This window comes from Solea solea, chromosome 20 (assembly GCF_958295425.1).
Source record: "Solea solea chromosome 20, fSolSol10.1, whole genome shotgun sequence".
NCBI classification, from domain to species: domain Eukaryota; kingdom Metazoa; phylum Chordata; class Actinopteri; order Pleuronectiformes; family Soleidae; genus Solea; species Solea solea.
This window is the reverse complement of record NC_081153.1, coordinates 14,371,015-14,385,806: the sequence shown is the minus strand read 5'-3', so window position 1 is coordinate 14,385,806 and position 14,792 is coordinate 14,371,015. Positions and strand designations below refer to the sequence as shown.

General features: G+C 40.5%; 1 protein-coding gene across 30 annotated transcripts in view; it reads left to right on the top strand.

The window, feature by feature from the left end:
- Window positions 1–76: 76 nt before the first annotated feature.
- clasp2 (cytoplasmic linker associated protein 2) overlaps window positions 77–14,792 on the top strand; it is a 49,708-nt gene continuing 34,992 nt past the window's right edge. For 6 of the 30 annotated variants that reach the window (XM_058619578.1, XM_058619576.1, XM_058619609.1 and 3 more), the window contains exons 1-6: window positions 82–1,033; window positions 5,819–5,897; window positions 10,903–11,006; window positions 11,630–11,721; window positions 12,784–12,859; window positions 13,679–13,776. In XM_058619578.1, the coding sequence (XP_058475561.1) occupies window positions 836–1,033; window positions 5,819–5,897; window positions 10,903–11,006; window positions 11,630–11,721; window positions 12,784–12,859; window positions 13,679–13,776 (647 nt within the window). In that variant the 5' untranslated portion in view covers window positions 82–835. Of the gene's footprint in view, window positions 1,034–5,818; window positions 5,898–10,902; window positions 11,007–11,629; window positions 11,722–12,783; window positions 12,860–13,678; window positions 13,777–14,792 lie in introns of all 30 variants that reach the window. The other 24 variants (XM_058619592.1, XM_058619596.1, XM_058619595.1 and 21 more) reach the window with 11 other exon arrangements.

Here is a 14,792-nt window from a genome sequence, read left to right as displayed (position 1 = left end):
AGTATCAGCGGTGTTCCTTGTGCACTTGACCGTTTGACATTTTACATCAGGCATTACATTGGCCAGCTGTGCGGTGCCCGAAGACCCATCGGCCTGATCGGTGATCGGCTGCGCCTCCTGGTGAACCGCAGTGCCCGGCGTCACGCAGAGCTGAGCGCCTTCTAGCGGGTTCACTGGTAGTGGTGATAATTCGCCAACCCAACAAAAGGACTGGAGCTGTGTCCTTGTTATTGGACGTTGGTGCAAGTTTTCCGCTGAAGGAGTGGACAACTGAACCCCCGCAGACTTTTCCAGCCTGTGGTTATGGAATAGCGGGGCAGATAGGAGCCAGGCGTTAGGCCTGTGGAGATCTTACGTTAGCTAGCCGTGCTAGCTGATGTGAAGGCGGTCTGTCCTTGTTTGGGCGCTGTGCTAACTAGCTAGGTGCTATTTTTGTTAGCATAACAGAAAGCGACCCGGGAGGTGTTGGCTTGTTTTGGTTTGGGTATGTTGAGTGAACCTGTCAGGGGTCAACCGCTGTTGTTTTTAACTTTCCAGTAGTTTTATGTTAACCCAAAAATACAACACTGTATAGTATGGGAGCTAGCGAGCTAAGTATGGGTTTCACAAAGTTTAGCTTTTGTTTTGGTGGGTGTTAAACTATTCATACAACGGACTGTATGTTGATGATCGAACGTTATTTAGACGCAGGCCAGACCGCACATAATCGCTGCCCCTCGTCTGGACTATAATTTAATATTTGTATACATTTCCGTTCTTGACTCCTCGTCCCGCCGACCGCCGTCTACTGTCTTTGGTCGGCTTCAGTGGCTGGCCCCTCGGCACGGAGTGCCCAATGGAGGAACATGACAACATGGACTATTTTTACCAGCAGGTCGTGCAAAAAGACGTTACCCGCAGGCTGCAGGTCGGTCAGGACCTTATTGACTACCTGAACGACCCTCTCCGGTCACAGGACGTGGAGCAGGACAAACCTCGGCTGGATAAGACCATAGATGAGCTGACGGGATGGGTAAACTCCAGCAATTTCAAGGTGAGAGATATTGGCCGAAGAACTTGTGCAGGCTGTGGTCACATTGGTGTGATTTCAAACATATGATACAATGTGATTTCCCCCCTTTTGTGAGCTAATCCAATAAAATAATGAAATTGTATACCGTGATTCATTCATCCACCGTACGTCCCATAACGCTGAAGGCTGTGTGTTTTACAGCGCGGCGTGATCGTATAACACGAGAGGAAGACATGATTTAAAATGTACAGTAGTGACATAATTGGCTGTTTGCGAGGCATTCCTGTGGTTTGTTGGGGTTTACATAAATGTTTTGATTGAGTCTGTGTCATTAATAAGAGCAGCCATTGTCAGCACTGTAGACAACTGGAGGACTGGATGGTGTGGGGGGAGGGTTCAGAAGACTTATTGTTATGACCTATGCTTTCTCTCTCATTCAGACTCTCAGTCTCCCCGTTTGGCTTATCTCAGTTTTCCTATTCATGGCATGTGTGTGTGTTGACTGCTTTGTCTGCATTCTTTGCCATATTTCATTTATGTTGGAATGTGACATTTTTGCCGAAATATGACACCAATCCTTAAAGACAGTCAACAGACTGCAATCTGTTTTCAATGCATGCAGTAATTTGACCCACACATATATTTCTTTGAACAAATAAACAATGTCTGTCCTGATATGCAGTAAAAAAGAAATTGTGCATTCTGGAAACAAATGCATCATCATATTATAGCGTGCACAGTAAAATATGCTTATTTGATTTGGCTTTAATTTGTTTTCATTGTCAAGCAAATACAACTTCACAAACCGATTTTTACTTAAAGATATAATATGTAACATTTCTGCATTAAAATATCTAGTAGTATGTTGAGGAGTGTGCTTAGTAGCACTTAACACACATCCACAGAAAATCATTATATTCAAGGTAATTGACCATTCCATTTTGGTTGCCCTTTAATGATGTCCTCTGCGTTATCTGTCTCTCCTGTGACTTCCTGTAGCTCTCCCTATGAAGTGCAAATGCACATTAGAACCAAATGACCAACAATTTCCATGATCCTATGCTGCCTCCTGACGTCATTAAACTAGGTCTTTTTATTGTTTTGATTGAGAGACTCCTAAAAGCAAAAATTACAAATTGTGTGTAGAGCTGCAACTAACGATTATTTTCATTATCGATTGATCTGCAGATTTTTTCCATGATTAATCAAGTAATTGTTTGGTCCAGAAAATGTTAAACAACGTTGATCAGTGTTTGTCAAACCTGTAAATGAAAACCCTCAAATGTCTTGTTTAGTCCACAAACCAAACTTATTCAGTTTAAGATTCTTTGTTATATGAGCAAAGAAACGAAGAAAATATTCACATTTAAGAAGCTGAAACAATCAGAAATCTTGTTTTTACAAGGATAAAAGCTTCAAACCGATTAATCGATTATCAGTACAGTTGACAATTAATTTAGTAATCAATTAAACGAGTTATTGCTTCAGCTCTAATTGTGTGTTTAACCTTAATGAAGTTAAAAAGATGCACCATAATAAGACTTTATTAGTAGAGTTTGTCTAGGCCTATCCTGACAACATTATCTGATTTTCACCCTCCAAACACATTTTAAGATAAAAGGTGACCCATCAATATCAGTACAACTTTGTCTGTGGCAAGCTAACAGTGGGCTGTTCAGATTAACTTTTTTATATAGATGGCATTCACTGTAACTTGATATCAGATCACTGTCTGGCAGGGATGGGCAAATGAGATGTCACCCATAGAGGCCTTTACACAGCCGGCTTTTAGTGATACAGATTGGCTCTCTGTCAGGCAAAGGGGAGGAGTTAACTGGACACAAGATGCTGCGTCAGCACTTGGAGAGGAAAGAGAGGAGCGATGATGCAGACTTGACAGAAGATGGAGAATGAAAGAGGGGGTTCAGAGGAGAATGGAGAACTAGAGTGATACATTTGTGTTAAGGGTAGGTAGGTGGAAAACAGGAAAAAGTCACATGACCTAAAAATAATGTTTGGACGAGACTGCTGCCTCAAGTTCCTCTTTTGAGGATGTCTAAAATACAATATTCCACATGTCCGTTGTATGTTTTTCTCTCTACTTCATATGCGTACCATAGACTGGGTCAAAGTTTTTGTTAGTGAGTCACTTTCACACTCTCTTTTGGAAGCTCATTTATTTACCAAAGATGGAGCGTTTTACTCCCTTAACTTTTTGGCACAAGATAAAATGATTCACCTATAACAATGCAGGAACTGGATACAATGGTCAAACAGGAAAACACATTTAGCATTTAAATATATGATACTACAACATTAATATGTTAGTACTTCCCCATCTAAACAATAAAACATTTTTTTCTTGCAAACTGGACTCTTCCTGCAGGTGCTTCATAGTAAAATCTCCCCAGTAAACTGAATTGATTGCAGCTTTTAGTGGGGAAGCAGCTGCAGGACTTTTGAGATGGAGGCAGTCAGCATTGCTTCGTTTTAGGCAGTGTCAGACAATGGCCATGGCTACACTTAACCATTTTTGGTGCTTTATTATGGGTTGATTATTGGTTTTTTTTATATACATGCTGTTGGTACTGTTAGCGGTTTTGTCAAAACTCAGAATTATGCTATATCTTTGCCGCTTTTCTGCCATCCCCCACATTTATGATTGACACCATTCATACTTTTATTAGGGGAGAAATGGTGTTCTGAATTAAATGTTTACTGGGCCAGTATGCCATTAAATTAGGCTAATGTAATTTGACCCCTAAACAAAGCAATGGCATGCTTTTCCATTGTTTTGTATCACAACATTTGAGTGTGTCTTGATTTACCAACACATCTTGAATTCTATTGCTGATTTTCAAATTCAATAGGCTTCAATCCCTTTTATTTATTTGTTAACAAATTTATGCAGATTCATGTCATAGATAAGTTACCATCCTGACAATTCCTGCTGGTCAGGCAAATTAAGACAGTTAAGATTGTTGTCTATTTTCTGGCATTTTATAGACAAATTCTTTGATTAAAACAACTGTGAATTGTAGCCTCAGTCTAATAGTTTCAGCACTCCACTCCATCTTTGCTCCCTTTGTCCTCTCACTCAAGCACACTCACTTAAGCCTGTTGAGAATCCAGACTAAACCCTGAAGGTGTTAGGCAAAGTATCCATAGGCAGCAACCTGAGTCTTTACAAAGAGCCATTCATACATGGCTAAATATTTACTGTGTTTTTTTTTCTCCTGCATACCTCAGCTTTCTTCATGTTCTGCAGTTTACAGATTAGAGATGTGGTTGTGTAATGGATAACATTTGCGAGTATGGCTGTGTTATCTTATAAGATAAATTTTGTCTACATGGTTGATGTCTTCAGTACTTGGGGGTGACACCTAATGGGCGTTTAGGTGCCAGTCTTCCTTGCCTCCTCACCCTTAGCCAGATGTTTTACTGCAGTAGATCTGTGGAGGAAGAAGGAGTCTCCTCCTCCTCTTCAGCTTCTGAGGTGGATAACAAGCACAGTCTCCTCCATCTTTTGTCTTCTCCAACTCCACCTCTCTGTTTCTCTCCATATGCAGATGCCATATGGTTGTCGGCGCTCAGCTTGTTGGGGTGCTGGGTACAGGGGGGAGGGGAGGCCTTGGGGTGGTTTCCTTCCTTTATGTTTTCTTTATTCCACGGTTTTTCCTCCTATCCTCACTGTTCTCCCTAAATTCGGTCAGTGTAAGGTAGTCATGTTGAGATTAGGTTTCTTCTCCAGGTGACTGTGTTTTACTTTCTGTGATATTTTTTGTCCTCTGTCCCTTTTTATTTGTCCCCCAAACACCTCTTTATTTTTATGAAGCTACCTGGCTCTACTCTTCCTTTACCTAAAAAAGGGAAAAACTGCAGTCTGACTTCACAGTCAAAGCAGTACAGAGGAGTCTGGATAGTTGTGTTTTAATGGTTTTTCTTTTTGGACTGTTCAGTTCTACCACAGTGTTGCCAAAACAAGCATTCCAGGAGCACAGCGCAGTGTGGGATGTGATCCTAATCAGAAACACAGTGGAAAACTCAACTTCACCACTAGACACAAAAATTCAGTCTACCTTCCCCCTTCGAGTCATATCACACAAGCCAATATATCTATTTAAGGACCTCAGCTCAATAAGGGCAGTGGAGGAAAATAAAGATGTTGAAATAGATTTTCATGGGTTATTTGAACAAACATGACATAGTGAATGTTTGGAATATATCAACATGTTTTCACCTGAGTATTTTAGCCTGTGCTTGACTTTGCATGTTCTGTGATTACATCAGATGCTGCTTTTCAGATCCTGATTAAGACCACATTAAGGTAGCATGTCCAGGATTATTATCAGCTGTTTGCATAACTGTTGAGAAAATGTTTTCTTTGCAAAATATGATTTTAATAGTGTAGAGTTTTACAGGTTATCCACACAAGCACATTTTCAACCTCAGCCAAGCACCATATGAGTGAGATGTAATGAAATCATCTCAACTCACAGCTCCACTTACAAGGTTTGGAGAATGCTCGGGTGTCATCATTAGTACATTATGTGGCTGTGTATCATGGGCGATTGGAACTTTATTTTGTGGATAGTCTTCAGTGATACAAACATTTCACATTTCCATCAGGCCAATGGGTATGTGGATGAACAATCAGCCCTCGTGTGCTCTGATCACTGCTAACAATGAGGCTGATATGTTATCAGACACTGATAGAAATGTGTTTTCTTTGGAATGAAAGGGAATTCCAGTGAAAGGTCATAAATGTCATAACCTTTGTCTCTGTCTGTCTCACCCTGTTTTTAGGTGGCATTGATGGGGATAGATATCTGCGGTGCATTTGTAGATCGCTTGGGAGAGCGGTTCAAAGGAAACCTGGCCACAGGTGAGCTATCCTTCCTACCCTCAAAAGGAACTGAATCTCATTCATCAAATGTTTATATTTGTTTTTAATGATAAAAAATGTTGCAAAGTGTTAAAGTGTAACTAAACTCCCACTTCCGCAGCTAACACCAACCAATGCCTGATTGAAAATGAGAGGAGGAGGGGGAGGGAGGGGGGGAGGGAGGGATAGAGAGTGCAGAGCAACGGGCAATGAAAACTGACACAGATTTGTAGCTGTCTAACAAGGTGCTGCTCAGTCTGTTTTTGACCAGAGAGGAAGGAGATATGCCAGTCTTTATCACAGCATGTATATTTTTAATACTTAACACTTAACTGTTAAGTATTAGCATGTCTGCTGGAGGAGCTGCCACACGCACTTACACACATCCAGGTTTATATGCTTTAATGGGAACCAAAGTTTGTACAAAATGTAAAATGGACGCAAAATTAAATGATCTGATTATGGCATGTGCAAAATGTAAACGCATAACTATCAAACCTCCTGTTCAACACAAATACAGAGAAACCACTGTTTTAGAGCAACAAGGTTCACCTACTTTGGTAGCACTACATCTGTATTAGAGTCGGCGTCCACTGGAGGAGCTCTGTCCCCTCCTCCTTATGTACACATTCTGGTTTTTACACTTTTACACCAAACCACCAACGTCACTGTAGGTCAGTGTTTGTACAGAATATCAACATAAACTTGTTTTAAACTTTGGGATAAAGACATCTCAGCTAGTTTTTTTCCAAGTCAAGTTTTTCAAGTTCAAATGAATTTATAATGACCTGTTCGAATAAATTTAATAGGCGCTTATGAGACGGCAGTATTTGCCTTTTGAGCATGTGATTACAGTTCGAATGTGACTAATTATATTGATTTTCGAATAAAAAGTGACAGCCCTGCGAGTAGCTAGCAAACCAAAAAAGCAGTTTTACTCCATAATTCTTTTCACATGCTCTACTATTTTCTAAGATATATAATGTGTGAAGAGGAGAGCCACTAGCACGGATGGGCAAATGAGGTGCTTTATAGGCACTTTAAGGAAGCGAGTACTTTTATTATTTTGTCGAATTTTTCTGATATTTGTTCATTAAACTGTTCACATACAGTACAAACCATATTCCTGTGTTTTTGTCGCCAACACACTCTTTTGTTGTCTTTTAGTTGCTTATTCTTTCCCAAAGGATTATGAGGGTGTTTTATTTCTGTTTAGCTAATCAGGCTTTAGAGTTAATGCATTTAGTCCTAATCATAGACCTTATAAAAGAAATGGATGTAGTCTTCCAGTTGCAGAATGAACTCCTGTTTTAAAGCCTTCAGATTTGCGATTTGACCAGTGCCACGTCAGTTTTTGAACCCAGAAGTTCAACGATGCCAGCTGCAACCAGGCACAAGTTGAATGATACCGGCTTTCAGTCACTTACAGTATATGTGGCATTCTTTATCATCTGTTGTCCTGTAAATGAAACATGATTGATACAATTGACATGTGCTATAATATCAAATTGGAAGGATACATCCATTTCTTATGTATAGTCTATGGTGCTGTCAAGGATTGACAGGAAGTTTGTATTTTTTGTATTTTTTGTTTTAGTAGTTAAAAACAGCCACGTTGTTGTATATTGTGTAGATAATTCTGGCCCCTGTCCTTTCATTTTGGGTTTCACTTCCACTCCGTGCTTCCTCCGAGACAAACCAGCAGCACTGACTGCTCTTTGGCCTGGCACCACCTCCTCTCTGTTATGTGTCCTCTAGCATCTGTATTTAGACTCGGAATAGTTTGCCATTCTGTAGCTCACCCTATTGCACCCCCAAAACCACACCTCGCATTCATATGACCTCATTGACTGAATCTTGTAATCTTGTATCAGATTACATGGTCTGTGTGTGTTTGTATCTTTGTGACCATAGGGAGTGAATACATTTTGGGAAAGTGAGGACATTTTGGCTGATCTTCACATTTGTGGATTAAAATTTGGTTTTAGGGTTAGAGTTGGGTTTAGTGATGGATAAGGTTAGGGTAAAGGGCAAGGGAATGTATTATGTCTTTGCGTGTCCTCACTACGGGTAAACGTGTGTGTGTATGTGTGTGTTATGCCAGCCCTTACTGTGCCCACTCAAGGTGTCACCAGCTGTCTTTGTCAGCCAGGCTGCCTGATGACACCAACAAACACTCAACCCTGCAGTAAAGCTCTGAGGTGATTGGGCTTGTCACACTGTGCAAAGCCTGTCACCACAAACACAGACGTTTGTGTGTATTGGCTGATGGTAAAACCATCTCTCTGAGCCACCACTAGCTCTGGAATCTCCCTCCCTCGATCTGACTTCCATCTCTGCTTTCCTGTGCTCTAGTTCTCTCTGCTTACCCTTCTCCTACACACTCTCCCACATACACACACACAAGCTCTCTTAGGGGAGGATGAGATCATTGAGACTGAGTGACTGTATTGATCTACAGGACAGATTCGTAGTACAAGGCTGCTGCTGCCATTACACCGTATGTGCGTACGTGCCCAGGAATTGACTCTGTGCTGCTGGACATTTTGCCAAGTAGCTCCCAGATGGGAAGTAAAAAGTGAATTACTGAATACATGCTAGATAAGATGGGGTGATGTGATTGGCTCAGAGGTTGTGTGGTTTTACAGTGAGATTATTCAGTTGAAAAATGACTGTGAGTCACCATGCCTCATACAAGACAAATGTGTCTGTGAGTATGTTGTCTTTACTACAGACGATGACATTGTTGTCTGCAACAATGCCCCACTGTGAGGGTTTTATTTTTCTGTCTGAGGAAATTGTCCGTGTTGCCCAGGCAACCAGCTGTTTTGGAAACATAACGTATGTACACACACATGTACACAGAGACTGACGAAAGGACAGATGACATCACAATGTCACCCTTTCCTCCCCCTGGTGTTTTAGACTAGGAGTGTGTGTGTATGTGTGAGAGCGATTCAAAAAAGTTTAGTGTCTCCATGTGACTGTCGACGAGAGATTGGACTTTAAGCGGCTTAATGTGTTTAAGCTTGGTTGGTGGCTGGTGACTAAAGCTATGTTTACATGGACAGAATTATCGGAATAAAAATATGTCACGTAAACATGCCATTCCCAACGAGAGGGCTGGTATATGCCGATCGGCATTCATATAAACAGTCGATCTGATTATGACTTACTGGTTTGGCACTATCATGTGTCTGATCCACATAAACAGGATGTATTTTCCATTTTGTTACTGCTGTATTTCTTTTCCAAAAAAGAATAATGAGCAGATGCGAAAGTCACAGACACAGATGAGGAGAAAAATGAGACGGATTGCAGACAGCAAAGAGACGAGCAGATGCATGCAGCGCTTGTTTACTACAGAAGCGGAAGTGAAGCTTCTTCTTCTACTTTTGGTGAATTATATAACACTGCACATGTCAAAATAGTCTGTTCCGACTATTCTTCTGTTCTTGATGCATGTTTGCACATGCCATAATCGGATCATTTAATTTTGCGTCCATGTAAACAATGGAATCATAGATTCCAATTGGAATGAATTCAGGCCGTTTAAACCATTGTATGCTGTAAATATTAGACTTGGTGTGTTAAAGGATGAAAATGAGGCTGGAAATATTCTATTCCAATGTTTTCTACAGAGGTACATTTTGAAGAAATTAGTGAAAACGGTCATTCATTATTAAAGGATAGATACTGTTTTGTCAAAAGCAAACATTACTAAAACAGAGGTAAGTAGCTCAGTTATTGGGGACTGTTTTAAGCTTGTGAGATTTACTGGAGAATATTTTAGTTTTGTGAAGGGGGTCTTGTTACTAAAAGCTGATTTTATTGTGCTTTTCAGACATGTTTCTGTATTTACTGTTCAAAACGCTGGAGGAACAAATAGTGTCAGTAATAATATTTAAGTTGTCACAGTGTCAAAACATGTAGTAAAGAATGTCATGTAAGCACATCGATGTAATTTAGTATTATATAATGGAAATAATTATGTATTTTACAGTATGTGTTGTATTAGGTATATAATAGATGTGGGCTAATAAACTCTGCAACTACAAATGCAAGGAAAGGACCTGTTTATCTGGCATGTTTGCCATTTAACGTGATTTCGAGGTACAGCACCTGGAGGTGATCTTATGTTTGGAGTGACTTGGGTCTTTCTTTACCCAGTTGGGCTGTGTGTGTGGTGATGTCCTGCATGACTGGGAGAAGTTGAATGTGCTCTCTTGTGTGCATGTGGTCATGAGAATTTTTGTTTGTTTGTTTTTAAATGTGACACATTTCCTTAGGCTCAGTAAAGTCTATCTTACCTTGTTATGGACTGAAGTGAAATGTAAAATGCATGTCCACATAGTCATAGGTGTGATGGTGGTGTCTGTGGATCAGTTCCACCAGCAGGCAAACTGCGGTGGAAGAAGATCATTCAAAGCCCTTCCATGGAAACAGAAAGTCATCAGTATTTGGTGGTAGCCTTTCAGTGATGCAAGGGGTTTTTGAAACAGGCGTTTAAGGGAATATTTGTGAAAAATTAGCACATGACTTACCCTTCCATGCTGTGTAGGCCTTTGCTGTGATGGCACTGCCTTCCTCCTTATGGAGGATTAAAGAAAAGATCTGAAATATTTGAATAGTTGCCAAAATACTTGCCGTTCATTTGAAATTATGGGCCGTTATATTTTATTCTTTACAGTGCGTCATCTCATTACTTTGGTGTCACTAATACGTCAGACATCTGAGACCGACGTGAAAGCATTTGATCATCTTGGCATTATTTTAATCATGGTCCATTTCTTATTTGTTGCCCTCTCTCCTTGTCCTTTTTCTTTTGTATTTTTTAATTTAAACGCCCTGTGTCCTTAAATCTGGTAACATTTCAGATTCAAGTATGATAAATGTTCCCCTGTTTTCAATTAAACAAATTGTCCACTGAAATGCATTTTCATTTATTGACTTTGTTGACTGACACTCTCTTTTTCTCTCTCCCTTATTCCCTCTGTGTTTGTAGTTTTGCCAGCTCTGGTGGACAGAATGGGTGATGGGAAGGACCAGGTCAGGGAGAACAGCCAAGCTCTAATCCTTCGCTGCATGGAGCAGACTGCGTCACCCATGGTGAGACACACACACGTGTACATAAAAGTCTCAGTATCAGAGTCAGAGACTCCTTAAACCAAATCAATTTCAAGCACCCATTGTAAGACTATAGATATCAAGACATGGATTGTTAGAAGTTGATCAAATCTACATATTGGTTGTTCCTGAAAATAGTTTGAGTTTCCTGTACAGTCCCCGACATAATATCAAATTCTACAAATTTGTGAAACTTGTTGGTCAATTGTAGTAAATTCAGATGAAGGATAAAAGAGCAGAGCCAATAGCAGACAAATCACATCCACATTAATAATAGAAACAGTACATCAGAGAGGAGCTCTGTGTTTGGGCTCCCTCTCCTGGATATACCAGGAATATCACGGGTCATGTCACAACTTCATGTTGTGTTAAATACATGCTCCTCATGTGTTACAGAGAGATTCACATCTGTAATCTACTCAAAGTCCTGATGAGGAACTTTATCTGCTGTTCATTCTTAATGACACTCTCTCATTTTTTTTCTCTCTCTCTCTCTCTCTCTCCCCCTCCCCCCCTCTCTCTCTCCCTCTCTCTCTCCCTCTCTCTCTCCCTCTCTCTCTCCCTCTCCCCCCACACACTTATCCCTCCTGCTCTCCATTCTCCAGTACGTTTGGGAAAGACTGCTTCTTGGTTTTAAACACAAGAACTTCCGCAGTCGAGAAGGAGTCTGCCTCTGTCTCAGTGCCACACTCAGCGCGTGAGTAACTTCCTCCTCTTCATCTGTGTCTTTTTTACTGTAAAAGATGAAAGAAAGCATGGTGGAGACATTTTTTCCCCCACAAACCACAACTCCTGTGGACATCTGAGAAAAGAGAAATAAGTCTTTTATTAATGTCTCTCAGTATATATTTGCAAATTGTAAATGTTAAGGTGATAAGTATGTTTATGAGTGAAATGATATGTAGTATGTTGATATGATGTGATACACAATGACGCAATTAGACAAAAAATAGTTATTTGAATTCAAATCGAATTGAACTACTGTGTCTTTTTGACTTTTGACACATTTTACTGAAGGAATATGTTTGTTGTAATTTTCTACCGTTAGCTTTGAGAGGATTTCCACCACTGTAGAATTTTAAAGTGTCATTAAACAAAACAGACAAACGAACAAAACGGATGTACTGACTGCACAGTGCTTGCTTCATGTCGTGTGAGAATAAGTCATCGGCAGTTCAAGTTGGTGTAGGTTCTTTTTCTTTCTGACCTTAAAGTTGCTACTTGGAGTCACAGTGCTACTTTTGTCATCTTTTACTTTTGGAAAGTGACATGGTTGTGCTAAATGCTGAGCTGCAACCTGATAGTAAAGCTGAGCATACAACGGTAACCATTAAACCTCAGGAGACTGATGCAGCCTGAGATTGATGTGTATCTCAAGTCAAAATATTACTGTGAGGCAAGGAAATCATGCCTTTTTTAACATCAATGTCTTTGTATTATTTCTGTCCTTCTATCCTTGCGTAATCCTCCTTAACATAGCTGACATTCTTCCACATTATATAATCCACTCAATAATCACTTGTTTACCCCTGTAAACTTGTGTGTTGTAACTTTAATATATGTATACATTGATTTGCAGTTTAGACTAGTTTAGACTAAAAGAAATCTAAATGTTTCCTCTGCTTCCTGAAAACTTGATTTAAAAAAAATACAGCTGGGACATCATTGACAGAATGATCACCATCTGTTGCTTACTTGCTTTGCATTATTATTAATAATCATCCCTTTATTTCCTTTTCCTCTGATGTGTCTCTTAAAGGTATGGAGCCCAGTCACTGAGCCTCAGTAAAATAGTCCCTCATCTCTGCTCTCTAACTGGAGATCAGAACCCACAGGTAAGTTGCAAAGCACTTAATAACATGATGTGATGATCACATTGGCACATGTGTGTCTTGTGTATGTTTGTGTTTGGACAGATTCCAATGTGTCTTCCTTGTAGCCAAGCTTGTGGTGTATTTTTCTGCATCCTAAGTGTGGTGGCAGCAGGCATCTCAATGCAGCACTGTGATTATTACTGTTATTAGTGAGGAGATGGGCTCTGTGGGCCCTGAAGCAAGTTTCACTGCTGAATCATGAGCACTCAACACCCAGCCATTAAAACACACAGCGGTACTAACTCTGTCTGTGTGTGTCAGAGTGAGTGAGAGAGGGGTAGAGAGAGGTTGGTTAAACCTCCAGTGGAGTTGCACCCCAACGCTGAAATCTGCCTCTGTCTTCTACCCAATGATTATCTACCCACATACTGTTCAGACCAATCATCAATGCCATAGACCCCACCCACCCTCAGTTCCACAGAATCCCTTAAACATTATCCCACTACCCTATCACAACATTAGCCTCAACATAACTAGCAAATCACATGTCTGGAGGATGAGTATGGGGGCTTTAACAGTTTTTTATTTTAATACGTTTACATTTGCAACCTTTAATCTTTCTAATCCCAGGCAGTGGAGAGAGACTGTAATCTCCAAGGAATTATTATTAAGAGTTATTTGTGTATTTACAGGTTTTCAACACGTCCACACTGACATTGATATACAGTAGATTAATTTTTGTACATTACAAGCTGGCTTGTGTGCTGGAATGTAATTTTATTTATGTGTGTGTGTGTGTGGAGGACAGGGCTTTTAATGGATTTATGTTGCTGTTTGTAGGTACGTGAGGCCGCCATTACGTCATTGGTGGATGTTTATCGTCACGTCGGGGAGAGGGTCAGAGCAGACGTGGGAAAGCGAGGCCTGCCTGCTGCGCGGTGAGTTGCTGATCGTCTCTGTCCTTGTCACTTGCGATGAGTTGTATTTGTTTGTATGTGCGCTTAATCAAGCAGGGATTAAGTTGTGTGGAGGGTCCTGTGGCCTTGGCACCAAGGCTGTCCCAGGCCACACCATGCACCACCCTGCCCTTCACACACACAGAGGCACTTTCATCCTGAGCACAATGCTTACTGACTGCCTGTGGAAGGGGGCGGGAGGGGGCAGATGGGGGACAAAGGCATCGGGTGGAGTAACACAGTTGTGGAAAAACTGAAGAGAGCGTGTGTGTGTTCATGTCATCTAAAGTGGTCCATTGAGTGGCCTCTGTGGTCGTCCTGGATACATGTGCCCAGTTGAGGGTTATTCTGAGCAGACCGTGACCCCCAGACTCTCCCCATTTACCCCCTTTCTCCCATGTGTGAGATCTGAGCAGCAGTCAGTGTTCTGCACTGTTGAATAATGAATATAAGTCCTGTGTCTGTGAATGGTGGCTGCTGCAGTGTGTCATGTGTTGCTCATATTAAGTCTGTCTGTCTCCAGTGTAAACATAATGTCTGTGTGCTAAGGTTTTATATAGACCTGTGTGTGTCTGTTTTAGTTGTGAAACCAGTGCTTGCTTTTCTTGCTTTCTTCTTTTTACATTGTAGTCTGCTGTAGGGCTGCAACTAACTATTATTTTAATTTGATTAATCTGTTGATTATTTTGTTGATGAATTATTACTTGTTGGTTCCAAAAAGTGTAGAAAAATGTTGATATTCTCAAATATTTGAGAAGCTGATAATACAAAGAGCATACAACTAAATACAACTAGAGCAATACACTGTATTACTGACAACAAAAGGCTAACAAAGGATGTATAGTTCACTGAATTTAAGAAAAAATGATGTTGCACCTGCCCTAAAAATGAGCATTGTGCCTAACTTAAACACATAAAAACAAAGAATATATATAATGTGGGCATTAAAAAAAAAACCTGAATACAAAACACTGTAAAGAGTACAGTATCATGAAACA